The sequence below is a fragment of the Phacochoerus africanus genome, chromosome 2, assembly GCF_016906955.1.
Source record: "Phacochoerus africanus isolate WHEZ1 chromosome 2, ROS_Pafr_v1, whole genome shotgun sequence".
Classification (NCBI taxonomy): Eukaryota; Metazoa; Chordata; class Mammalia; order Artiodactyla; family Suidae; genus Phacochoerus; species Phacochoerus africanus.
The window spans coordinates 273,983,349-274,010,864 of record NC_062545.1 but is presented as its reverse complement, the minus strand read 5'-3'; the positions used below and the strand labels follow the sequence as shown (position 1 = coordinate 274,010,864).

Below are 27,516 nucleotides of genomic sequence, written 5' to 3'. Positions count from 1 at the left end.
AGGTCACACAGCCTAAATGGCAGAGGCAGGATTCAAGCACAAGTCTGCTGATTCTGAAGTGGCAGCTCCTGACCTGAGCGGCACTCAGGCTCAAATCCCCCCAGGAAGAAGGCAAGGCAAACGCTACTCCCCCATTTATAGCCGAGAAGACTGGGGCTCCCTGCCCCTCCAGTTCCCAGTCCCAGAGCTCCAAGCGCTGGGCGGCTCACCTGCTGTCTTCTTGCAGGGTGTGACCCTCACGGCTCCAGGAGATGTGGGGTTCAGGGTACCCAGTGGCCGAGCAGCTGACCCTCACCTCCATGCCCTGGGAGAAGCGCTGGGACCTGGTGTGGATGCTGACCTGTGGGGCCTCTGTCGTTCAGAGTGGACAGGTGGGGAAGAACTCGTCAGAGCAGCCGTGCTGTCCCAGGCTTCCGGCCCTGGGTCCCCTGCCCTGTTCCTGCAGACGGCAGAGACCTAGGACACAAAGGCCCGAGGGGCCTGCATCCCTGCAAACAGCCTCCTTAGGAAGTGGGGTTGGGCAGGCAGCCGCCAAGTCACATCCCCCAACCACACAGGGACCTGGCCTCCCAACACCCCTCAACGGGAAGCTTGAGCTCCCTGGGTTTCTGCTCTGGGCTGAGCACCCCGAAGAGGTTTAGGGAGCCATCAAGATGCCAGGGCTGGGGAGTTCCCACTGAGGCTCAGCAGGTTAAGAACCTGACATAGCGTCCCTGAAGACGCAGGTTCAATCCCTGGCCTCGCTCAGTGGGTTAAGGATCCGGCATTGCCATGAACTCTGGTGTAGGTTGCCGACGTGGCTCAGATGCTGCGTTGCTGTGGCTGTGGTGTAGGCCAGCAGCTACAGCTCTGACTCAACCCCTAGCCTGGGAACCTCCATATGCTGTGGGTGGGGCCCTAAAAAAAAAAAAGTGTCACTGGCTCAAGAGAGAAAACCTATTCCAACACCAAGTGTACTTGAGGAAGCAGCACACAGAGAGGAGGATCTGTCTACACCCTGGATGGACCTGAAGTTACAGCCAGGCACTAACACTGCCTCCAACACCCCCATCTGGCCAGTGCTACCCAACCTCTGCCAAGCACACTTGACCTGTGGGCTTTCAGAAGCTTCCAGTGTTCCATCTCTGTCCTACATATTGAGAGAGGGGATAAGGGAGGTGCTCAGTAGCACAGGAAGATGGCAGGACACAATGACACCAGCTTAGCCTACAGCAGTAGGCACTGAGGTTAGGTATGAGGATGAACTTCCCAACACTGGGAACCACCACATCTGGGCTGGAAGCTAGAGAATCCTCTTTCTCTGAAGGTTGAGAAAACACTGGAAGGGCTGACGTTGCCTGCAGCAGGTGGTGGAAGGGTAGAGGGACGGGTTGTCGGGCTTTGGGGGGAAACGCTAGTCAGTGTATGGAGGTGGGAGGGCGGCAGCCTCACCTCGTACCAGGAGCCAGACGGATGCCCTCGTGACCCCGTTGGAGTTGCTGGCCATGCACTGGTACCGCCCGCTGTCACTGGGGATGACGTCGCTGACCTCCAGGGACAGGTTGGTCAGCTGGGTGACTCTACCCGCCGAGGCCGACAGGACTCGCCAGTCCCGGACCCATGTCAGATTATAGGGAGCCTCGCCCAGGACCTGGCAGGACAGGATGGCTGTCTCTCCCGGGGACACGGTCACGTTAGGGGCAGGAACCAGCTGCGGTGGGGGGTCTGCGGGGAAAGATGCACAGGAAGCACTGAGGGGCTGCTCCTCCAAAACCCTGGTGATGCCCAGACTCCGAAGCCCGCTTTATCCACCACCCCACTGCCCCACCCTGGACACATCGGCCAGCAGAGCAGCTAACCAGCATCGGATGACCATGCTGGCTGGTGCCAACGACCCGCTGCATCACACACCCGCCGAGGGCTGCGCGTGTGTGCCTGCTTTCCACAGTGGTGTTTAGCAAGACAGCCTCCACTCTTCACACCCTTTGAGCCAACAGTTCCGCCGCGGGGAAGAAAGGCTCAGAAATAACCCTCCCCAAGGAGAGAGGAACCAGAACAGGGCTATTCTCGGTACAAAGGGCAGCATACGTAGAACAAAGGAAGGCCCCTGCCCCAAAGGAGGAAAGAGCTAAGAAAGCCGTGCTCTCGAGAAAAAGCCATAAAAAGTGACATATCGGGGCGCTCCCTGGTGGTCTAGTGGTTAGGACTTGGCACTTTCACCATTGAGACTTGGGTTTAGTCCCTGGTCTGGGAACTGAGATCCTGCATCAAAGCCGATACATGCTGTGGCCAAGAAAACAAAAGAAGTGACAGATCAGAGATTGTCCAACCAGGAATGTGGGCTGAGAAGCTGCAGGAAAAAAGCTGGATCCACATGCCAATGACCATGACGTCCACGCATACTAATGGGGAAGTTTGACTCCAGAGAAAATCAAATAGCATTAAGGCATTACTGTTCATTTTATTACGCACAATCATAGAAACTTATTATATAGGAAATTATACTTCTTTTTTTGTGTGTCTTTTTGCCTTTTCTAGGGCCGCTCCCGTGGCATATGGAGGTTCCCAGGCTAGGGGTCGAATCGGAGCTGTAGCTGCCGGCCTACGCCAGAGCCACAGCAACGCAGAATCCGAGCCGCGTCTGCAACCTACACCACAGCTCACGGCAATGCCAGATCGTTAACCCACTGAGCAAGGGCAGGGACCGAACCCGCAACCTCATGGTTCCTAGTTGGATTCGTTAACCACTGCGCCACGACGGGAACTCCCGGAAATTATACTTTAAAAAAAAAAAAAAAAAAAAGAGGGAGTTCCCACGTGGCTCAGCGGGTTAAAAACCCGACTAGTATCCATGAGGATGCAGGTTCAATCCCTGGCCTCACTCGGTGGGTTAAGGATCTGGCATTACCGTGAGCTGTAGCATAGGTCACAGACTCAGCTCAGACCCTGTGTTGCTGTGGCTGTGGTGTAGGCCGGCAACTACAGCTCCGATTCAACCCCTAGCCAAGAAACTTTCAAATGCCACAGGTGCAGTCCTAAACAGACAAAAATAAAAGAAGTGACAGATCAGAGATTGTCCAACCAGGAATGTGAGCTGAGAAGCTGCAGGAAAAAGGCTGGATCCACGTGCCAATGACCATGACATCCAAGCATACTAATGGGGAAATTGCATCCTCGTGGATACTAGTCGGATTCGTTAACTGCTGAGCCATGACAGGAACTCCAGGTTCATTATTTTAAAAATAGAGTTGGAGTTCCCTGGTGGCTCAGTGGATTCTCATTGCTGTGACTTGGGCCACTGCAGTGGCGTGAGTTCGATCCCTGGTCCCGGAACTTTAGCATGCTGCAGGTGCAGCTGAAAAAATAAAGCCAATTTCATTTCAAGAGGACCTGTGGCATCTCCAGCTTTGCTGCTGCCATTCTGGTAGGACCTGGAGACATTAAAGTTGGGGACTACAAGATGGACAGTGACCCCTATAAGGGCCTGGGGGCTGGCAAGAAGCCAGGGGTGAAACCAAGGCTGGCGGCCTGGCCCGAGCCGGGGTTCTCAACCTTCCTGCCACTGAGACACACAGGCCACTCCTGGGTGAGATGGCCAAACGGGAGGCGGGCAAGCAGGTGCAGCGTGGGCGTCAGACTCTGGATGATGGACAGTCCCCAGCAGCTGGCTGGCACGCTCCCCCTGGATGGAGGAGCCCTGGGAGGAAATCCTAGCGGGAAAAGTCAGGCCGGGGGTGGGGAGGGGAAATCCGAATGGGCCCAAAGAGACAGACCTGTGACGACAATCTGGGCTTTTGCTCGTCCAGTCCCAGCCCTGCTGGCCGCCACGCACTCATATGTGCCTTCCTCGGCCTTGGAGGCCCGTGGGATCTCCCAGCTGCTGTTCCCGGACTGCCTGCAAACACAGAGCAGCAGGGGACACGCAATGACACGGACCCCAGTCAGGGACCCCCAGCCTCCTCCAGCCCTCAGGGGGCTTGGTCCCTGAATCCTGCCCAGAGAGGAGGACCCAAATCCTCTTGGGGGGCTTGGTGAGGAGAGGCAGGCAGCCACGGACGTGCAAATCCCACGATCCACTGGGTGACTTTGTGTGTGCCCTGCCCCCTCTCTACTTGCCAGACTTCCAGCCACAAGGGGTGGGTCTCAGAGGGGCCTTCCTGTCCTGACCAGCGCAGAGCTGGGCCCCCTGGGTTGAATTTTCTGCAGCGAAGGAACGGTCAGGGCTCCTCCACAGGGTGATGGCCCAGCAGTGCTGGAGCCTCAGGGAACCACGGTCCTCCACCCCGGGGCCAAGCTGGGAGACCCCCAGGAGGACAAGATCCCACTCCTGCCACCCACTCCCCTCTGACCCCTCCAGGCCCCCAGGGGCCCTGGGACTGGGGACAACGGAGAGCCAGCGGCCACTCACCGGAAGTGCCTCTCCTCGCCCAGCCTGGCTCCGCCCCGCCGAAGCTGCAGCCGGAAGGGGAGGGCACTGTGCACAGAGCAGGAGACCAACAGGGGCTGGTGCAGGTAGCCGTGGATCCTGGGGGGCATGCTGACCAGAGGGGCACCTGTGGGCAAGGACCAGCACTCACTCGGGATTCCTCCCTGTGCCCCTACAGCCCGCCTTTGCCACATCAAGTGACACAGAGATCCATGAGGAGGGCCAGAAGGCTGGGATCCAATCCCTAGCTCCATCATCCGGTGGCCCCTGAGAGCAGGTCACGTCGCCTCCCTAGGCCTCAGTTTCCATCTCTGTAAAATGGGCTTAATTGTGCTACTGACTTCACCTTGCTGTCACGAGGAGTGGGTGAGCGAGGATGTGTGGACAGCACTTGGCATACGCACGTGGCACAGCCAGCTCCATCACCCAAAACTCATGTGGTTTCTATGGTTTGTGAGAAGACTGGCCAGGAGGGGCGAGTCGGTGCCACCATTTTGTCAATTGCGTGGGGCAGAGAAGTCAGACTGGTCCTAAAATCTGATGAAATGCTCCCTGGATGGGGCTCTCTAGGGTGTGGGTGCGGCGGCGCAGCTGCTCGTCTGCCTGGAGGGTCAGTTTTACCCAAAATTGTTGGAGGGAAGCCTTTTTTATTTAAAAATAAGCATAGCTGGAGCATGGCTGTGAATACAAAATTCACACGCATTTTTGAGATAAAATAAGAGACTTCAATGAAATCTCACAGCTCATGATGAGCCTCTTGGGACCCCCCGTCAGACGCCACTGCCCCCCTCGCCTGACTGTGGCCCTGGGGTGACACATACTCTTTCCTTGGCTCTTGGAATCACTTTGGTGGAAAAGTCTGAGAACTGCCCCCAGGGTCAGGCGTGGGCCGGCAGCGTCTCGCTGGGTGAGTTTGGGCGTGTGCTCAACCCTTGCGCTGCCCTCTCCCTCGTCCCCACCAGAGATGCTCGGAGGGTGAGACAATGTGCCAGACCTCCTCCGAGTGCAGAGCTAGGGGTGGGAGGGTGGCCGGTGACATCATGCTGCAGGCTCCCTGCCATGTCCCAGGGGAGAGGGGTGTCGGACCATCTAGCCACGTCCTCAGATGTGTGCAGAGCAGTCACCACTCACCCCCACACGCTGGAAGCCTCTGCAAGGCCAGCCCTGGCTCCCTCTTCCTGGAGCAGAAAAAGCCTGGGGACCCCAGGCCTTGCCCTCCCCCCACCCATTCCATCTCCAAACCCAGAGCCCCCTGCTCTCAAACTCTCAGCCTCCCAGACCAGGAAGGGAGGGCAGCAAAAACCCAAACCACATCCCTACCCCATCCCAGCCCCACACTGTAATCTAGAGCTGACATGGGGACCAAAAGCCAGAGCTAAACTCCAAACTCCTGGATCCCCCTGAAAGAACAGGGGAGAGAGAAACAGAGGCTGCTGTGTTCCCTGCTGAAATTCCTTCCTGAAAATTCCTCCCCAAAGTCAAAAAAGCCAAGGGAGGAAGAGCCCAGGGGCCACAGCAGAGAAGGGGAGACCAGGAGGCCGAAAGAAGGGGTCCCAAACCCCCGACCCTGCCCGGCCACACTCGGGTCCTCAGAGTCCTCCGTCTCACCATGGGCACCTCAGCATCCCCCTGCATCCCGATGTATAGTGGACAGGGGAGTCTGAGACCCCCAGCAAAGTTGACGTTGAAATGTCAGTGAGAGCCACCTCTGTGAGCTGCCCCCAGGCCACTACCAAGGGGAAGGGGGAGTGGGCAGGAGGAAAGAACAAAATTCAATGAAGTGGCCTATGGCCAGCAAGCTTGGGCACACCCCCCACAAGCCCTGCTTGGACCAGACGCAGATCTGGAAAGCCCAAGACCCCCCCCTGCCCTCTGGAGATTCTGTCTAGATGGTGAGATCTCAGGGACATGCAGGAAACTAGCAAAAGCCACACACATGGCAACCAATGTGACCTGACCAAAGATGGAGCCACAAAGTGACTCGCGCCTGCAGTGGTGTCACAGGAACAGCAGCTGCCCTGAGTGGAGGGCCCTGGTCCACGGTTCCCAGGTCCAGGGTGCAGCCTCTGAGTTGTCTTGTTATGTGCATTCGCTTAGGGAACCCTCCAAGCAATGCTGTGAAATGGGTGGCCTCAGCTTCCTCAGCTATAAAATGGGAACACATCTCAGAACTGCTGTAAGCCTTCAGTGAGCTGATGCGTGGCAAGTGCTTGGCCCAGGACTGTCCCGTGGGACGTGTTGAACATGGTGACGGGATTAGTATCACCCTGATTACATTCATGTAGTAATTACATGCATACTTGTACCTACTGCCCTGCCCACTGCTCTGTCTACAATGGCCTGGCACCATGACCAACACAAAATAATGTTGAATGCACAAGTGGATGGATGGACAGATAGGTGGGAGGGTACACAGATGGATGGATAGATAGATGGATGGATGGATGGATGGATGGATGGAGGGAGGGAGGGAGGGAGGGAGGGATGGGTGGATGGAGGGATAGATAGATGGATGGATGGGTGGATGGATGGATGGATGGATGGAGGGATGGGTGGATGGATGGATGGAGGGAGGGAGGGATGGGTGGATGGATGGATGGGTGGATGGATGGATAGATAGATGGATGCATGGATGGATGGATGGGTGGATGGATGGAGGGAGGGATGGGTGGGTGGATGGATGGATGGATGGATGGATGGATGGATGGATGGATGGAGGGAGGGATGGGTGGGTGGGTGGATGGATGGATGGGTGGATGGATGGATGGAGGGAGGGATGGGTGGGTGGGTGGATGGATGGATGGATGGATGGATGGATGGATGGAGGGAGGGAGGGATGGAGGGATGGATAGATAGGTGGAGGGATGGATGACTTTGCAGTGAATCCTTGAGCTGAAAACTACATCCGAAGCATCTCAATATTTAACTTAATACTTTGCAGAGCTTGCTGCCCAGAGAAGTTTAATGAACAAATATTTCCTACTCTACTCTAATCAGAAAAGCCTTCCAGGAAGAAATGAACCCCCCAGGGAGCTGGGGGTAGTAAGAGCCAGTCACTCACCTGGGGCTACCCCATGGTAGGAAACTCCGGAGACACGGAGGAGGGGGTTCCCCTCATGGTCCTTGCCCTTCACCTTGAGGTAGAAGCGCTCCTGGGGGGTGCGGAAGGACGGCCCACCCCACAGCTGATGGGTAGATCCATTGGAGAGGGGCTGCGTGGGCAAAGTCAGAAGGGACCGCCCGGAGCTGTGTGAGAGCTCCACTGAGTCCAGGCGGCCGGGCGCCTGCAGGCCCGTGGAGTTGATCACCAGGGAGATGGGCACCCCTGCAGAGGGAAGGGTGAGGAAGAGGGTGCTGGCATCTGTGCTGGGTTCTGTGATCCCCCCCAAGCAGGGGTCCCAGGACCACAGTCAGGGGCCCCACCTACCTGGCCCACCTCCCCCCACTCCTTCATCTTCTCCTTCCTGTGCCAACTAATACTGGATGGGATGGGGGTGGGGGTGGGAGAGGGCTTGGGTACTGTCCGTGGTCCTGAAATGCCACGGTCCCTCCGACCCATGGCTTCCCACGGCTGCATCGCCTCTACCTCGCAACTGTGGCACTCACGGAGCAGAGCTGGGCAGGGGCGTTGCTGGTCATTAACTCTGCTGTTGGCTGTTGTCAGGCAGACCCTGAGACGGGCCCCGATTCGGGAACACTGGCGCCTGCCCATCCTTTCCCCAAGCTCAGCGTTCCTCTCGTTGGAAATGATCCTTCCCCACTCTCCCAGGAAAGGCAGAGCCAGACTTGGGTTTCATCATTTCTTTAGCTGACTGGGGAACTGTCAGGTCTCTCCCTTTTCAGAGAATTATTCATTTTTCTCTCTCTCTCACAGATCATAAACCAAGGACCAGAGGATGTGGTTGGTGTGGTCCCAGGAAATGCCTTAAAACTTTTGAAAAAATATCAAACCATCCAGAAAGGGCACATGCAAATCTGGAAGCCCAGATTCCTTTGAAAAATCAGGTGTGTCAGTGCTGGGATCGATTCCCACGTTGCAACAATTAGCCAACGGCATGTCACAGCTGTCCCTCTGGCCCAGGCCCCACTGCCCAGTCAGCTGCAGCCGCCCCTATCCCCTGGTGCCCCTGGCACTGAGGCCAAGTGCCAGTTGCTATTTATCATTTGAAATTTCCCTGCTGTTGCCCTCCCTTTTAAAATTTTTTTAAAATTGTCGTTTCTTTTTTGGCCACACCTGTGGCCTATATGGAAGTTCCCAGGCCAGGGATTGAATCCGAGCTGGAGCTGTAACCTATGCCTCAGCTGCAGCAACACCGAATCCTTAACCCACTGCACCACAGTGGGAACTCCTCCCTCTCTCTTTTGTCTTTTAGGGCTGCACCCGCAGCATATGGAGGTTCTGAGGCTAGGGGTCAAATCAGAGCTGTAGCCACCAGCCTACACCACAGCCACAGCAACACCAGACCCGAGCCACATTTTTGATCTACACCACAGCCACAGCAACACACAGATCTTTTAACCAATGAGCGAGGCCAGGGATCGAACCTAAGTCCTCATGGATACTAGTCAGGTTCATTACCACTGAGCCACAACAGGAACTCCATCTTTTTTTTATTTTGTTCTGTTTTTGTTTGTGTTTTTGCCTTTTCTAGGGCCGCTCCTGTGGCATATGGAGGTTCCCAGGCTAGGGGTCAAATCGGAGTTGTAGCCACCGGCCTATGCCAGAGCCACAGCAATGCAGGATCCGAGCCGTGTCTGCAACCTACACCACAGCTCACAGCAACGCTGGGTCCTTAACCCACTGAGCGAGGCCAGGGACCAAACCCGCAACCTCATGGTTCCTAATCAGATTCGTCAACCACTGCGCCACAATGGGGCCTCCAAGGAACGCCATCTTTTTTTAACGTCTTGGATCCACATCTTTATCAAAAGTAAAAACCAAAGAGGGTCACATATGGTCACCCCTTTTCATTTGGAAGATAATTTACTGCTGATCCTGGGCAGGAAGCCCACAGAGGTGACAAGAATGGCAAGCATTAGAGGAGATATGGACTCAAAGGACAGCTCCGAGGGTCTGGCACACACCACTATTCGGGGGTCCAGAGTTAGCCTGACTTGGTCTAGACCTCCTCCCCATCCCTCTGCTCAGCTGCTCCCAGGAAAATCCGCTGAATGTCCATGGCAAGAAACCACACTTTCCAAACTAAAATTAGGAGCCCTGGCCTGGCTCTCAGACTATCTTTTTTCTTTTGTCTTTTTCATAGCTGCACCTGTGGCACATGGAGTTCGAGGCCAGGGATCAAATTCGAGCCTCAGCTGCTACCTGCACCTTACCGTTCCTTAACTCACTGTGCGGGGCAGAGGATCAAACCCTCGCCGTCTCAGAGACAACACCAGATTCTTTTTGCTTTTTTTTAGGGCCGCATCCATAGTATATGGAGATTCCCAGGCTAGGGGGTCCCATCAGAGCTACAGCTGCCATCCTACACCACAGCTCATGGCAACACTGGGTCCTTAACCCGCTGAACAAGGCCAGGGATCGCACCTGCAACCTCATGGACACTAGTCAGACTCGTTTCTGCTGCACCCTGATGGGAACTCCAACACCGGATTCCTAGCCTGCGGAGCCACAGTGGAAACTCCAGGATGGCCTTTTCTGGCAGGGAGCTTTGGCAACCTCAGCCAGAAGCCCCTGCCTGCTCTGGGGTCCAGGCTTCTCCAGATGGAACCACGATGGGACACGTAGGTAACCTCAGACCCCACTGGGCAGCTTCTAATCAGAAACTAATCCTGTGCCTCCAACCTCAACATCCCCCCAGGCTACCAACGCCCTTGCAGTCGCTGGGGTCTATAAAGGTCCATCAGGACACTCATTCTCTTAGAGTGGGGACACTGCCCCCCCCTCTTCAGGTGAGCAATCAACTCAAGCCCCTGTGGGTGTATTCAACTAGCCTGACATTTGCTGGAAAGATTAAGAAGTAGGGTTCTAGAGAGACAAGACTTTTTTTTTTTTTTTTCTCCTTTTTTACTGCTGCACTTGCAGCATATGCAAGTTCCCAGGAGAGGGGCTGAATTGGAGCTGCGGCTGCGAACTACGATGCCACAGCCCCAGCCATGTGGGACCCAAGCCACAACCTACACTGCAGCTTGCGGCAATGCCGGGTCCTTAACCCATTGAGCGGGGCCGGGGATTGAACCCCCATCCTTGAGGATGCGATTTGGGTTCTTGACCCTCTCAGCCACAGTGGGAACTCCTAGACATACAAATCTTGACAAAAACAAAGGGGAAGATGTGAACGTAGGAGTCAGAGGGATGGCGTGAGGTCCTGGAGACCCTGGGGGCAGGAAGGACGATCTAAAGTAAATGGTCCCATGTCACCTGGGCTGGAGCTGACAGGGAGGGTGCTGGCCCGGAGCTCAGTTCACTGTGGTGTGAGGGAGGCTGGACCCAGCCTCTGCAGGACCCATCCCACAGCCATGGGCCAGCTGCCCCCCAGAGGTCCCCCCCCCTTCCCAAAGTCAAGCCCCACCTCTGCAGATGGCGGCCCCGCATCACCCCAGGGCCAAGGGCACTGTACCTTGCAGGGGCCACTCGATGGTGTGGTTGAGGTCCAGGGAGGGCTGAGTGGAGAAGCCGGCTCGGAAGTCGATGCTGCTGACGCCAGTGATCCTGACCGAGTGGCGGCCGCTGCTATAGATCTGACGTACAGCCCCAGGCCCATGTCACCATGGGCGTCCGACTCCAGTACCCCAGCCCCAGCCGGAGGCGGCTGACCTGACCCAGCCCGGAGCCAGCTGCTGGAATTTTCCCACCTCTGCAGACCTGTGGGCACCTCATCTGCTCCCTGGAGGCCCTGCGTGATGCTTCCCAAATGAAGGGGAAGAAACCCAGAGACAGCGCTGTCTGAGAGGGACTCTGGAAGCTGCCCTGCCCTTCCCACTCCCCCTCGCCCAACACCCACAGGCCCCGTCTGTCCCCCTGAACATCTAACCCCTGCCATGCCTTCCCCGTGGGCCTGAGAGCTCTTGGCTCAAAGATGCTCGGAGTTTGAAGGCTAGCAGCGTTGCACTTGGCCTGCAGCTCCCAGCACCGTGCCGGGCGCCCAGGAGGGGCTCCATAAATGTTTGCCTGATCAGCGAGAGCTATATCCTCTCGAGGCAGCAGCCTGCCCATCCCAAGACACTCTGTTGGGAGCCCAGCCTGTCCCCAGCCCCAGCCCCCCAGTGCCTTGCAGATTAGAGCAGACCCTGCTCCCCATGCCAGTCCTGTCCCTCAGCCAAGGTCACCCCTGCTTCTTTTGTGCCTTCCTCACAGGACAGAGTGCTGAACCACAAGCCGGCTCAGCCGCCCACCTCTGGACCCTCAAGTCGTTTCTAAGTCCTTCTTAGAAGTTCCCCAATTAACCCTAAACCACTCCACTCCCTCTCACTCGTGCAAAGCAGAATACACCTCCTCTGTGCCTGACCCCTTACTTCTATTGATATGCCCACATCTTATCAAGGATGCCCTTAGCTTCCCAGTGGCCCAAGCCGGAGAGAGATGGTATCTCGTCTGGTGAAGCTGGCCTCCCCAGCCCGGGGAACCCAAGGCCCCCTACCTTGATGGACCACAGCCCGGGATGCTCAGGCTTAAAGGCCACGACCTTGGCTGAGTCAGGGATGCTGAGGAGCACGTTGAGGCCCTCATCTTTCTGCAGGATCCTCCCTGTGGAAACCCCAAGGACGGCTCAGTCCCTGACCCTTTCCTGGGGATGACAGCGGCCCGGCCCTGTCCTGGGAACCCACAGCCCTCCGAACACCAGCTTTAGGCTTCCTAGAGGAACCGACAAGAGGCCTCGGTGGTACCCAGGCCCCTGCCTCATCCTGGACTCCATCCTCACCCCCCGATCCCCAGGTGTGTGCTGTACCCCTGGCCTCTAGTCTTGACTACTCGGAGTATCCTTGGAGCACCTCGGAGCCAGACGGCTGGATCCAAATCACACGGACCTTGCATGACCCAGGCAAGTCGCTCCACTTTCCAGAGCCCCAGCTCCCCGGCTCCCCAGCTCTGCAGTGTGCCACTGGTTCTTGCCCCGATCCACTCATCAGACCACCGCAGGGAGGACGCCATATGACCTCCACAGCCCTGGGACTGGCATTATTCTAATTCACCTTGCCAGGCTGCTAACGGCCTCCCTGACTCCTTGCCCACCGTGGGCATCCTCTCTACCCTTTGCTCCGCATCCCCCCTACCCCCTGGCTCCCAGAGCCTCGTGTCCATCCCCATGACCGCCCTGGGCCTCTCTCCTCTGTCCCATCTTGGACCCCTAACTCGGTCTCAGGCCAAGGGGGAGGCCAGCCCAGGGGCGCACATACCCAGTGGGTCTCGGATCTCGATCTCAGGGCCTGGGCCACTCAGGGAGATGGTGACCTCCTGCAGGCTGGGATCAAAGGGGATCTTCCACGTGTGCTCACCGCCCTCCTCGTGGTCCGTGGACAGCAGGTGCACCCTGGAGGCCTGGATGGCTGACTCCACCCACTTCAGCACCTGGGAGGCAGGTGTGAGAAGCTGATGCCAGCAGGTACCCAAGATGTCTCGCTTGTGTCTGACCCACAGGAGGTGGGTCCCTAACAGGCCTCCAGCTGTGTATAGAACCCAGTCCCCTGATGGGTTTTAAGGCAGCATACAGGCTTTCCAGGTCACCTGAGGCCACCCCGCACCTCCCCTTCAGTGATAGCCAAGGCATCCAGTAAAAACTAGGAAAGAGGGAGAGGAGGGGGCCCCTCCAGCCTGAACCATCTCTTTCCAGGCTAAGTTACATCCAGAAGTATCCTGTGCAAACACAAAAACTGAAGCAAAATGAAACTCAAGGAGTTCCCATCATGGCTCAGTGGGTTAAGAACCTGACTAGTAACCATGAGGATGTGGGTTCAATCCCTGGCTTCGATCCGTGGGTTAAGGATCCAGCGTTGCCAAGAGCTGCAGTGTAGGTCGCAGACCCGGCTCAGATCTGGCGTTGCTGTGGCTGCGGCACAGGGCAGCAGCTGCAGCTCCAATTTAACCCTTAGCCTGGGAACTTCCATATGCTGCAGGTTCAGCCAGAAAAAAAAAAAAAAAAAAGAAAGAAAGAAAGAAACATGAACTGACCATACAACAAATTGGTACCATAAATACCAATTTGAGAGAAAAGAATAATTCTACGTGATTCTGGAACCTAGGAGATCAACAGGTCTTTTTCAGTGGGAAGCACCCTGAGGACAAAAAGAGTGCAAAGGAATCTTTATTTAGTAAGCTGCAAGTTGGCGGAACTAGCACTGTGATTGTGAAACCACGTTACATCTCTCAGAGGCCAAAAAAAAGGAAGTAAATATATTAATGTTTTCCCAACCAAGATTTTCTCTTACAGCCGAGTGTCAGAGAAAGCTGCAGGCATTTTATTTATATATAAATTCACTCCAAGTGAATTTAGAACCTAGTAGTTACCAAATACCATTTTCTAATAGGGTTCTTTAGAGAAATGGCTAATCCCAGGTCTAGGGCAGGGCAATTTACAGTAAGCCTGGAGCTACTGGTAATTCCATAAAGAAAGGAAGATCTCAAAGACGATGGGGACATAGCAAAAGGAGAGAGGAACCAGCTGAAAGGAGCTCCCATCAGCTATACTGGGGACAACTTGAGCCCCCCCAAAAAATGATGATAATCAACTGAAAGACAGGAGTGCCCGTCGTGGCTCAGTGGTTAGCGAATCCAACTAGGAACCATGGGGTTTCGGGTTCGATCCCTGGCCTTGCTCAGTGGATTGAGGATCCAGCGTAGCCGTGAGCTGTGGTGTAGGTTGCAGACGCGGCTCGGATCCTGCGTTGCTGTGGCTCTGGCGTAGGCTGGCAGCTACTGCTCCAATTGGACCCCTAACCTGGGAACCTCCATATGCCGCGAGAGCGGCCCAAGAAATGGCAAAAAGACCCCAAAAAAAGAAAAAAATCAACTGAAAGACATTGAATGATGTAATCTATGCACCCACAATAATACTCGAAAAAGAAAAGCAGGATTCAGAGCAATAAAACCTCACCTGCCACCAACGAAGGTAACTTTTTTTCTTTGTAGGGTTGCACCCGTGGCATATGGAAGTTCCCAGGCCAGAGGTCGAAAAGGAGCTGCAGCTGCCGGCCTATAACACAGCCACAGCGACACCAGATCCGAGCTGCATCTGGGACCTACACCACAGTTGCACCTTCACCAGATCCTTAACCCCCTGGTGGGGCCAGGGATGGAACCTGCGTCCTCATGGATACTAGCCGGATTCATTACTAGTGAGCCACAACGGGAACTCCCACAATGTCTTCATTAAAGAGAACGCATTAAGTGTCATCCTTACTTTTCAACAGGAATTATGCTGCAAAGGAACCAAATCAACCCTTTTGATAAGCAAAAGCTCTCCTTGTTTGTTCAAAGTTTAATCAAAGTTTAATCTCCTTGTTTAATCAAAGTTATCATCCGTAATAGGAAGACAGATATCATTTGCCTCCTGGTATGATGCAACAGAAAATACACACAGCACCAACAATGAAATACTCCTGCCAAAAATGTCAGCCTCGATCTGATCAGTCGGCGAGAGCTCACTTCCAGTTGCGAAGGAATAAAGGAATATGGGTAAAGGATAAAGGAACAATTTATTGACCCCATAAGGAAACAATCAGATGACTCCAGACCCCGGGACACCGTACAACCAACACCTTTCCAACAAGTTAGTGACATGAAAAAAAAGGCCGGACTGCTCCAGAGTTAAGGAGACTTCACAGACATAACGACCAAGTGAAATGCACGGTCCTTGCCTCAGTCCTGCTTTGACATTTTTGTGGGTGAACAGGGAAATCTCAATATGGACTTGGCATCGGATGATACGAGCAAAGTCCTAGTCATTTTATCAGGGTTATTAGGATGCTCTGGGTTATGCTGGAATCTACCGCTTTTTTCTTTTTTATTTAATTTTCTCTTTTTATGGCCACACCCGTGACATATGGAAGTTCCCAGGCTAGGGGTCCAATCAGAGCTACAGCTGCCGGCCTGCACCACAGCCACAGCAAAGCGGGATCCCAGCTGCATCTGACCTACACCACAGCTCACCGCAACACCCGATCCCTAACCCACTGAGCGAGGCCAGGGATCAAACCCGCAGCCTCATGAATCCTGGTCGGGTTTGTTAACCACCGAGCCACCAAAGGAACTCCCGGAATCTACCTCCTTTTTAAACTCATGCTGAATTATTTACAGATAAAGCATCATGATTCAACAAAAGATATAGAAAAAGAGAGATGTCAGCGGAGTGAAAACATGAACTGTTGGATCTGGCAGGTACATTTTTTTTCCCCTTTTTCTCTATCTTTGATACTTTTCATCTTAATTTTTAAGTAAAAGGCATTTAGAAGGAACAAGTAAGTATGCCATGACTTTCATACTTGAGTAACCGTAGTGGTATCCTGTTCCTTGCCAACTCTAGTCAACTGCAACTGGCTCCCTGGAATACTGTTTGGAGAAATGCATGGCCACATTCAGCCTCAATTAGAAAAAGGTCTGTGATTGATTAGCAATGTCTGCCATGGATAGGGAATTAGGCAGTGGTGTCTGGCATGCTCCCTTGCCCTAAATCACAATCCTCCAGCTCTGCCTGCCATGGGATCTCCCACGGAAGGGAAAGGGAACAGGAGGGAACTGGAAGAACTGGCTGTGATGTGGGAAATGAATACCTTTTGTTCAGACTGAGCTGGAACATGAGCCCAGATTGTACAGCTCAATTTCAGTTATCACAGGAGAAGAATTCAGTGGTCTGAAAACTCATCTCTTTTTAGACTCGGAGCCTCTTCATTCTTTTGTTTTGCCTAACTTTCTAAGTAATGCTTCTCTTTTCAAAAGATCCCACCTTGTCCTGGTCAAGAAATGGAGACAAGATTCTCTGTCCATTGCGGTGGGGGGAGCAGGGGGTTGGAAGTGAGCAGCAGCCGCGGCTCCCAGCTGGAGGGGCCGACAGAAGCGGGCCGTGCAAGGCAACTCCACCCCGCCCCACCGCAAAGCAACAGCTCTGTGCCCACTGTCCTCCCTCCTTGGGGCCCGGCCTGGTCAGGGGTCAGGAAGAAATCATAACGGAGCAAGGCTGCCAGAAGGTTGGGTGGCAGCACCGGCTGACAATTACCCAGACAAGCCACACTCGCTACTGTGTTTCAACTGTCATTACAAGCTCTTTGCAGGATGTTTTAATGGAGAGAAGATGCCCAGAGGTCCAGGCTGCTGACCCATGGAGAGGGCTGATATGGGACTGAAGGCCAGCGACCCCGTCAAGAGGTGGCCTGCCCCCAAGGCCTGCCCTGTAAGCACATTGCCACGTGGGAGCTGGAGGTGCTGACCCTCTATGCCCACAGTCAGGCCAGACCCCCGCAGGCCCAGGCCTGGGGGCAAAGCCTCTGGACCCAGTGATGGCTCCCGGGGCTCGAGAAGAATCTAGGGAGACTTCTGAGCAGAGAGCCTCATCAGGCAAACTTAATGTTTATTTGCGTAGGTAATAGCTTCCAGATGTTAGCCGGATCGGGGGGGCCTGGGAGCCAGCAATGCGCTGCACTGGGGCTCATCTCTCTGTCGCTGATGAGGAAGGAATGAGAGAATCTGGCTGCTACCCCGGCCAGATGGTGGCCACTCAGCCGTTCAGATAAATCATCCCCAAGGCTCCTCCCAGGACCTCTGACAGCCAGGGTGACTGAGGAAGTGGGGAGGGGAAGCCAGTGGCTGAATGGGCCTCAGCAGCCATGGATCAGAAAACTGAGGGCAGGGAGTTCCCATCATGGCTCAGCGGTACCGAACCCGACTAGTACCCGCAAGGACACGGGTTTGATCCCTGGCCTTGCTCAGTGGGTTAAGGATCCAGAGTTGCTGTGGCTGTGGCGTCTGGTAGCCGCAGCTTTGATTTGCCCCCTAGCCTGGAAACTTCCATGTGCCATGGGTGTGGCCCTAAAAAGACACCCACACAGAAGAAATAAAACCGAGGGCAGGATTCCTATGTCAAGAAGTTCAGCGGGCAGTGATGGAGAGAGAGCAGTGCCTGGGCCAGCTGGGCATCTCGGGGCAATGGCCTTGGCTCTTCCTTCCTGAGAGCCTTTTCCAGGGAGACCTCTTGCTTTTCAGGGGGCTTGGCAGGAACTGGGGGTGGTGGTGGGAAGGGGTGTATTCTGTGCTCCAACTCGAAGAGCGGGGAAGGAGAAATGATGCCCCGGAGAGGGCTGAGATGGGACAGAAGGCCAACGACCCTTCCGGCGGGACCTGCCCTGTAATCACATCGCCACCCAGGGAACCCCGATGACCAGCCTGGTGCCGTGGTCTCCCTCCCGGCTCTCCAGGCAGTGGCCCTCGGAACCCAGCTGCAACGCGAGGAGACAGAGGCCCAGAGAGGTTCAGGGCTGGGCTCCAGGTCACCCCGTGGGCAGGTAGCAGAGCTGGAATCTGAAGCCAGCACCTGACCTTAACCCCTCACCACCCTGCCTCCTCTGGGAAGGGTCCAGGATGAGGTCATCTCTAGCGCCTGGGCTTCCTGGTCTGTTCGTCGGCACCACCAGGTCAGACCTCTGCTCCCCCCTCCCACTGCTGCCTTGGGAGCCAGCTCACCTTCCCCCGTCACCTTTCTCCTGGTTAATGCCCAGATTCTGGACAATCTGTCGTGTTTGTACCTGCTGGACTGGGAAAGCATCTAAGCCCCTGGAACAGGACTTCCCAGGACTGAGAGGACTGCAGGATGATGGGTTTTCCCATCAACTCTTTTGTTTGTTTGTTTTTGTCTTTTGTCTTTTGTCTTTTTAGGGCCACACTGTGGCAATGTGGAGGTTCCCAAGCTAGGGGTCTAATCAGAGCTAGAGCTGCCGGCCTACACCGCAGCCACAGCAACTCGGGATCCTATACCACAGCTCACAGCAATGCCGGATCCTTAACCCACTAAGCAAGGCCAGGGATCGAACCCGCATCCTCATGGATACTAGTCGGGTTCGTTAACCACTGAGGCACGATGGGAACTCCCCAGCAATTCTGACCATTCTAATGGAGCTGGTGATGGGATGCTGAGCTGGGGCTAAGCTGGGGGGAAGCCTGGGTGGAGGGGCTGGGGCAAGTGAGTGCTTGGACCTAGCTAAGTCTTAATTAAAAACGCACACTTCAGGGAGTTCCTGTGGTGGCTCAGAGGTTAACGAATCCAATAGGAACCTTGAGGTTGCGGGTTCAATCCTTGGCCTTGCTCAGTGGGTTGAGGATCCGGCATTGCTGTGGGCTGTGGTGTAGGCCGCAGACACGGCTTGAATCTGGCATTGCTGTGGCTCTAGCATAGGCCGGTGGCTACAGCTCCGATTAGACCCCTAGCCTGGGAACCTCCATATGCCGCGGGTGCGGCCCTAGAAAAAGACGAAAACACAAAAATAAATAAATAAATAAACGCACACCTCGGGAGTTCCCATTGTGGCTCAGAGGATTAAGACCCCGACGAGTATCCTTGAGGACTTGGATTCAATCCCTGGCCTGGCTCAGTGGGTTAAGGATCCGGCATTGCCATGAGCCATGGTGTAGGTCACAGACACAGCTTGGATCCGGTGCTGCTGTGGCTGTGGTATAGGCTGGCAGCTGTAGCTCTGATTCGACCCCTAGCCTGGGAACTTCCATATGCAATGGGTGTGATCTTAAAAAGCAAAAGCAAAAAAAAAAAAAAAGCACACATCTGGGACAGGTCAGAGGGGCCATGTTGCCTGCCTCCCCATCTGCTGAAAGTTGGCAAAAGCTGCGTATTACCCTGCCACGGGCAGGGGATCCTCTTTCAGTTATTCGAGAAACTCCAAGTTGGAAAAAGCTAAAAGCCCGGAAGCCCTGAGACCTAAGCTTGATGGGTGCTGGGTGGATGGATCATTCCCTTGATGGATCTCCCGCCTAGCACCTAAAGGTGCACCAGCGCATGGCAGGTGCTCGATGAACAAAACGAAGCGAGACCACAGAATATGCCACTCCTGCCATGCAGGACGTGCTTTGAAAAGGTAAACGGACTAACTACACATGCACGGTTTGGGGACTTGAGCGGCTTCTCCCAGCTGGAGCCCCCTGGGCTCGGGCAAAGTCACCGTTTCCTCTCCTGGGGGGATGACTACCCTGACTGCCCCTTTCTCTGGTTTGCCAAACATCTGGAACATCTGGAAGGGACCAGGTACAAGGCATTAGGCTAATGAACAAGAGAGCTCTGTCCCAGGAGGAGAAGGATCCAGCCAAGACTGGGCATCCGAGGTCCCCCGCATCAGATGTGTGCCGCCATGCCAGGCTCCCTCAGCAGAAGGCTGGCACCATGGCCAGGAGCTGGGGGTTCACCCCAGGCCTCAAGGGAGAGCAATCTGTCGCCGTCAGGACTCACCCAGCTGCCTGACATCTGACGTGCCCCTGGCAAGAACCCAGTTCTGCAGCAACTGCCCAGAGAGGACACCCCTAAAAACAAGCACCAAGCCACCACTCCACTCTGAAATGCCTCCCACCCTCGCTTGGGCGGCTTGGTGCCAGAGCAGGCCGACGTGCCAGAAAAATAAATCCTAATGTGTCGCAGAGACGCATAAACGCCATCTGTCAACAGGGAGCGCAGGCGCTAACCTAAACATGGCCCTGGAGATACAACACACGCAAACCTCTTCCGGAAGAACAGCAGGGCTGGCTAGAGGCCGGGTGGCCTCAGAGATGCCGCTGCTCTCGCCTTCCTCTTCCTCAGGCACAAGGGGACCCCATGTCATCTATTCACCTGCAACTTACCAAGCAGCTGCTGGCGGCTGCTGCCAAGTGCTGGGGATATGGCAGCAAAGAGGACCTGAAGGGCCTGCCCTCAGGGAGCGCAGAGCCTAATGGCATTAAATAATCACACCGTGGTGAAATCGGGGTTGAATTAGAGCTACAGCCGCCAGCCTACACCACAGCCAGAGCAACGCAGGATCCGAGCTACGTCTGTGACCTACACCCCAGCTCACGGTAATGCTGGATCCTTAATTCACTGAGCAAGGCCAGGGGTCGATCCCGCATCCTCATGGCTACTAGTTGGGTTCATTTCCACTGAGCCACAATGGGAACTCCCAGGAGACTTAATCTTGATGGGAAATGGAGAAAGAGTTCACTGGGGAGGTGTACTGCAGCTAAGACTAGGACGATGAGGAGTCGGGGAGGGGGAAGGAGCTGGAAAAACAAACTGCAAGAACAAAGGCCCTGGGGTAGAGAAGACATGGGGCATAAGAGATAGAGCAGAGGGGCCTGCAGGGTGGTGGAAGCAGGCAAGGGGGAGAACACGGGCCATGGGTTCAGAGAGGTGGTGTCCCGAAAGGGTCTGGACCTTCTCCAGGGGACAGCAGGGAGGGACCTGTTGGTCGGATTTGTTTTAGGGGATCCAATGGGATGCAGAGGCTCAAGAAAGCCTCATACAGGTCCAGGAAAGGCAATTGTGAATCTCACTTCCTATGCTCTGTGACTTTATGCCGGCTACTTGAAATCAGCCAAAGTAGGCGTATTTACACCATGGAAATGGGCATTCCTGTTCTTTCCAGGGAGATGGTTGTCAAACATTTAGCAACACACCACTGAAAGGATCCCTCTGGTTCTGGGAAGGACTGGACATGTGGGGCAGAGGGAAAGCAGGGAGCGACCTCAGCAACGGAGGGAGCCCCGAGGGGAAAAAGAGCAAGCAGCTGGCCCAAGACCAAGATGACACAGACCCCTGGCCAGCACCGGGCCAACGGTGGTCCTGCATGTCAGGCCTCCCTGCCAAGTCCCCAAGCAGGACTTTCTGTCTCAGCAACACAGCCCAAATCTGATGCCCCCCCACCCCATGCTCCTCCACTCACCCTTGGGTTCCCTGACTCTGGGGAGAAGCTACCCCTAGACCACCACTCTGCAAAACTTTGCTAGATCCGCCTTCCAACCTGGACCGCCAGGGGACTCAGCCTAAAACCCAGGTACTCCTTCAAGCCCCAGTCATTTTACCTGCAAAACTGAGAAACCCACAGCACCCGCCTTTGGGGTGAGTGGGAGGGTTCAGCCAGATGATGCCCGAAAGCCCGGAACATCAGGCTTCGGGCACCTGCCATGGAGCGAGCATGCAGCACCGCTCATATGCGACAGCAACCAGCCCACAGGCAGAGCCCCCTGGAGATGCAGGATGTCAGGGCAGGCTCACCTCGGTCACCTGCTGCTTGTCCAGGTGGAACACCTGCCCAGAGCTGGTGGCAGCGATCTCCTCATAGGCCAGGTAGCCAGGATGCGTGCGGTCACCACAGTCCCCCGTCAGCACAAACACCACCTAGAAGAGAGACAGGCCGGCTGGCTCGTGGCTTCCCCCCACTTTCTACAGGTGCACAGGGCAGGGCCCAAACCAGGGAGGAGGGACCTGGAGAAAGCCCTTTCCTCTCTCTGGGCTCCGGTGATGCACCCATAAAATGGGAATATTAAGGGTCCCCACCCTGTGGGGGTCAGGACAGATGTGGGTCAGGTGTCCGTCACAGGGCCAGGAATACAGTAGGTGCTCAATAAGTGGGAGCTGTTATTAAATCTCCGAGGCAGGGACTGGAAATCGACTCCGCCGCAGATCTAGAAGAAACTTGGAGGAGCGTCCCAGCCCTGAGGTCTTCCCCGAGGAGGTCCCGCGGGCTGGCCCTCCGCCCGTCCCCACGCCCCCACCCCTGCACCCCTCGCGCTGTGAAAGCCAGAAGCCAAAGCCCCAGCACATCCTCCAGACCCTTAGACGATGGAAGAAGGGTGCCAGGGAGCAGAGGCAAGGCCAGGAGGGAGAAGGATGGCGCCCATTCTGACAGGGTGTGAAGGGAGTGGGGTTGGAAGGTCCTTATCAAGGATGGGCCCCGCCAGGGAGCCGCGAGGCCCGGCTGGCGGCCGGCGGCCGGAGCATGAGCACACACTTGGACTTCACAGCCCAGCTCGCTCGCTCGATCGCTCCGAGGGCCGGCCAGCGCGATGGGGGAGGCTGGACCCGGGCTGGGATGAGAGGAGGGCTGGGCTCGGCTCTCCGGGTGGGGGCTCGGGGCTGCCCCCAGGACCCCCTCATGGTCGCTCACCTGCGACTGTTTAAGCTGCAGGAGCCGCAGCAGCTCCTCCTTCTTGTGGTAGTCCTTGGCGCGGGCGTCCGAGAAGACGTAGATGAAGGAGCCGGGGTTGGCGACCTCCACGGCCGCCTTGATGGCCCCCACGCTCATCTCCGGGCAGTCCCCGCCGCCCTGCAGGACCGGGCATGTGGGCGGCTGCGGCCCACCCAGGGGCGCCCCCCAGACCAATGGGAGGTGGGGATCCCCTGGAGTGGCCTCTGTCCCACCCGTCCAGGAGTCAGACTGGGGCCCCGGCCACTCCCTTTCCTGAGACACCTGTGGCATCCAGCCTGCTTCCTCACTCACTCACTCATCCATTCACTCACTCACTCATCCATTCACTCATGCATTCGGTCACTCATTCATTCACTCACTCACTCACTCATTACCTCAATCAAGTGACACGGACCCTCCCACAGAATCTGGATGGGAGGCAGACTTTACAGTAAAGCTCACAACACAATTATTTAATTGCTATTTAGCAATGAATGCTACGAGTGGGAGAGGAGGGATGGGAACGCAGGGACATCTAACAGATATCCCGCAGAAGGCGCGTGCTAGGCAAGGCGTGGAGGATGGAGGCGTAGTAGGGTCGCCGGAAGATGGGGGGCGGGGGCAGAGGAAAACACTCAAAGCTACCTCGGCAAATCCTCTCTGTAAACAGCCCTGAAACGGATCCTAAACAAACACCCCAGCCCTCCCTGCCCTGCCCCGCAGACAGGAGCTCCCTGCCTCCCCAGGACTGCGCGCCCAGCCCCAGAAGCAGGATGTGGACGTGGTCACGTCAGGCCACGCTGCTCTCCCGGGGTCACTCATTCATTCTCTGTCCTGGGCCCTGTTTTGGGCTCTGGGACACCTGGCAGTGACTTAAACCCCATCACGGGGTCCCTGCCTTCAGGGAAGCTGGGGGCGGGGGGAAGACTGATGCTGAACTAGGGTGTTCAGTGTGGCCAAAAAGCCCAGGTGGCCACGGGACGTCTGACCCAGCCTTGGGCCCCGTTTTGGGGGGGGGGGTCTCAACTGACCCCTCTGGCATCTTCCCTCACCTCCTTCCACCCCCGCATCTGTGTGTCAAGTAAAAACACCTACTATGTGCTGGGTGCAGGGACTCCCACAGGTACTTGGGCCACTGAATAAAGGAAGGAGCCTGAAGAAGGACAGGCTCTCCAGGCCCCCCAGGCTGGGAGCAGACCCCAGGCAGAGCTGGGAGGCAGGTCATGGAAGGAGGCGCCACCTTGGCCCGGGCAGCGGAGGCAGAACCTCAGCCTCTGGGGGGACTGAGAAGAAGGGCCCAGGGCACCAGCAGCCAGGGCCGAGCAGCCCACCTGCACGTAGAGTTCTCTCAGCTCCCTCTGAAACACCGCTGGGTCCGCCGTGAGGGTCACCGGGCCAATATCTGCGGGGAAGAGAGAGAAGCCCAGGTAGGCTTGGACCCCCAGGCGCGCGGCCTCCGTGGGCTGAAGCAGCGCACGCACGATGCGCCACCACCAGAAGGGAGAGGAGCTGGGACCAGGACTTCAGAGACCCCCACAAAGAGGAGGGCGTGGGGGAGCGGCTTCCGGGGCTGCCAGCCGTCAGATCTAGGAGGGAGGTCAGGCCACTTGGCCCCCTGCCTGCTCCAAACAGGACCCAGAGCTCTGCGGGAGCACAGAGATGGAGCTGGGGGTAAACCCCCAGTTAGTCCCCGGAACCACAGCTCTCGATTGTTCCTGACTACAACTCCTGCCCCCGCCACCCCACCCCCCCCTCCCCCGCCCCAGGAACCTCTCCTCCATCCACCCACCCCCACTGTCACTGGGAAGGGAATTCTGGAACGTCCAAGAAACAGAGAACCGAGCAAATGAAATGTGGGACCACGTAGCAGCAGTCTGACCCACAAACATAAAATCTCCCAGAAACTGCATCCCTATATTAACTCGCTTGACAAAGAGCAGGGTTAAATTTCAAAGTCGACTCCACCAAATGCCGGCGAGGGCAGAGCACAACTGAAACTTTCATCCACTGTCGTCGGGAAGGCAAAAATGGTTCAATCACTTGGGAAAGACAAATAGAAGTTTCTCAAAAGGCAAAACCTGCACCTACCACACGAGCCGGTCTTTCCGCTCCTAGGTATTTACCCAAGGGAGCTGAAAACACACGTCCACACCAAGACTTGTGCGCGAATGTTCCTAGCCGGGGTATTCACAACAGACCAGAACTGGAGACAAGCCAGACGTCTGTCAGCTGGTGAATGAATACACCAACTGGGGCACATGCGTATAGTCAAATACTACTCAGCGAGGAAACAGAACAAGCTGCCAATACGGGCAACCCCATGGATAAATCTCCCCGTCAAAGTCCTGCCCAAAAGAGGTCAGACCCAGACGAGTACCTCCAATATGGTTCCATTTACAGAAACCTCTGGAACTGGCAGAATTAATCAAAGGTGAAAAAAAAAATCAGAACAGAGGTCGTCTGGGGGACAGAAAGATCAAAGGAACTGTCTGGGGAGACAGAAATGTACTCTATGGGGATGAGAATGTGAGTTCCGCGGGTGGATCAGTTTGTCAAAAGGGTAAAGTGAAGACTTGTGCATTTCAATGCATGTAAATGTCACCTCCCCCCCAAAAAGAACCATGAAAAATGATCATCGTTGAGTGGGGGAGCAGAGGGTGGGAGGCGGTATAGACGAACTAAGAACAGCAGACGTTTCAAGATACCTGCTGATGCTGGGTGATGGGAATATGGGGATTCATTATACTCTTCTGCTTGCTTTGCCTACAGTTGACGTTTCCCCTCATCAAAAGTCTCTTTTTTTAAAACGACAGAGCAGTCATTGAAAGCCACAGCTAACCTAAGACAAGGCTATCTCTGCACTGAAAACAGGGCCAGAATTCCAACTCACCATGTGGACACGGGCACGGATGGTGGTTCGCAAGATTGCGTGGACATCAGATTTCTTAGGGAAATATTTCACGGGATCAAACTCTAGGAATACACTATTTTTAGTTCAAGAATTCTAAATTCCAGTCACCCTAAAAAAATTCCCGTAGTTGGCAACCAGACAATAGACCTTAGTCCTTCTTAGAAAAGGAAGCACGTGGAACCATGCGGCATTTAGCCACAATTATCAAGGAAGGGTCTGGACACCAGCTTTTCTGCTCTACACGGAGGACTCACCACCTCCATCCCCCTGAGGCCCCTGCCTCTCTGTTCTGTATTTACTCATCACATCCAAGGCCCCCTTCTGCGCCTGCTCTGGCCTTTACCCAGCCTTCCCCACCGCCTCTCTCCTCTGAACTCTGCAGCGACTAATTCAGCCAAGCCCTTGGCCCTTGACCTCCAGCAGATCTGATTGGAACCCTGGCTCCACCCTTACTCCATCTGTAAAATGAGGCTTGTCCCGCCACCTTTTCTCCTAGTCGAGAACCATCATGGAGGGACTCCAGCCAAGCCAGGGAGGGAAACACCTCATTTGGCTGTGAGCGAAGCCTCAGCAAACGGGAGCTGGTCCTGCTGATCTGAACACACAACTACTGTGCTCCAGCAGGTGGCCTCACGCGAGGCAGACAGACAGACAGTCTTGTTCCAGTGAGGTCCTCAAATTCTAGTTTGACTCAGGAGAGCAATAATTTTACTCAACATTAGCTGGGGTTTTTTTTGGGGGGGGGGCTGTACCCACAGCACATGGAAGTTCCAGGACGAGGGGTCGAATCTGAGCCGCACCTGCAACCTATGCCACAGCTGCAGCCATGCCAGACCCTTAACCCACTGCACTGGGTCTCAACATCAGTTATTTCTTTATTACATTGTGTGTGTGTATATATATACATTTAAGAATATATATACACACACATATACACATTTAAGAATATATGACATTAATGATACTGACATTTCCTAAGCACTTACTACGTACCAGCCTGTGTGCTGAGACGCATCCTGTGAATTAGCTCACTGAATCCTCCCTGGCACCTGGTGAGTCCAGCTCTTACCCAACTACTACAGAGGAGAAATGGAAGTCCAGGGAGGTTAAGTAACTTGCCCAAAGACACACAGCCACTAAGCAGCAGGGCTGGAATATGAACATAGGCCTGTACGACTCCAGAAGCCGGGCTCTTGACAACGGCTCCCTGTGAACTACACAAAGAAATTCCTGATATGCAGAAAAAGAAGAGGGTTCCCCCAGTCAGAGATAGACATTTATATATGGACACATAATTTTCAAAACCTTCATGCCTATTTGTAAACATCTGTCTTCTATAAATGCATTCTATTTTAAGCAGAACTTCTCTTTAAGTATCATAACATGGTATTTTTTTTTTATTTTCCCACTGTACAGCAAGGGGGTCAGGTTATCCTTACATGTATACATTACAATTACATTTTTCCCCCAGCCTTTCTTCTGTTGCAACATAACATGGTATTTTTAACGTGATTCTTTTCACTGAACATATTGTAAGCATATTTCCAGAGGGTCAAATGTTCAGTTCAAAAATCATTCTTAATGGCTACAAAGTATTTCCTCCGTAGACACGTCCAATAATGGACTTGCCCATAGTGTTTTGTTTCCAATTCTTATAATGAGCGATGCTATGAAGAACATCTTTCTATCCATGACATTTAAGCTCTAGTTCCATTGTTTCCTTAGGATACGATCCCAAAAGCAGAGTCGCTGGGTCAAAGGCATGGGCGTTTGTAAAAACTTTGGATGCAAATCCAATAACCTCATAACTGCCCTCATCCCCAGACGTTCTTAGAGCCTCTGACCCGTCTACCTGTCAATGCCAGAGGAGCGGCCCTGGTGCCCTGTGTCCCTCACATCACCCCCGCTCAAGAATCAACACCTGCCCACCGAGAAGAGCCTCTGCAGTGCCCAGGTCTGAACCTGGGTGGCCCTGCCCTCCCCCGTCACAACCTATCAGAGGTGGCAGCCTCCCGATGGTTCCCAAGGCTGGACCAGTGCTAGGCTGACCACCTGCTCTCTCATTCACCTGCGAGAAATATTAAGTTGGGAAAGT

At 55.0% G+C, this 27,516-nt stretch overlaps 1 protein-coding gene across 7 annotated transcripts in view; it reads right to left on the bottom strand.

The window, feature by feature from the left end:
- HMCN2 (hemicentin 2) overlaps positions 1 to 27,516 on the bottom strand; it is a 162,589-nt gene that overhangs the window by 119,816 nt on the left and 15,257 nt on the right. For all 7 annotated transcript variants that reach the window (XM_047768690.1, XM_047768686.1, XM_047768691.1 and 4 more), the window contains exons 2-12: positions 23,842 to 23,912; positions 22,490 to 22,648; positions 21,598 to 21,720; positions 12,761 to 12,932; positions 12,004 to 12,110; positions 10,984 to 11,104; positions 7,467 to 7,730; positions 4,388 to 4,532; positions 3,753 to 3,874; positions 1,432 to 1,704; positions 210 to 351 (exon numbers count right to left, since the gene is read on the bottom strand). In XM_047768690.1, the coding sequence (XP_047624646.1) occupies positions 210 to 351; positions 1,432 to 1,704; positions 3,753 to 3,874; positions 4,388 to 4,532; positions 7,467 to 7,730; positions 10,984 to 11,104; positions 12,004 to 12,110; positions 12,761 to 12,932; positions 21,598 to 21,720; positions 22,490 to 22,648; positions 23,842 to 23,912 (1,699 nt within the window). The remainder of the gene's footprint in view (positions 1 to 209; positions 352 to 1,431; positions 1,705 to 3,752; positions 3,875 to 4,387; positions 4,533 to 7,466; positions 7,731 to 10,983; positions 11,105 to 12,003; positions 12,111 to 12,760; positions 12,933 to 21,597; positions 21,721 to 22,489; positions 22,649 to 23,841; positions 23,913 to 27,516) is intronic.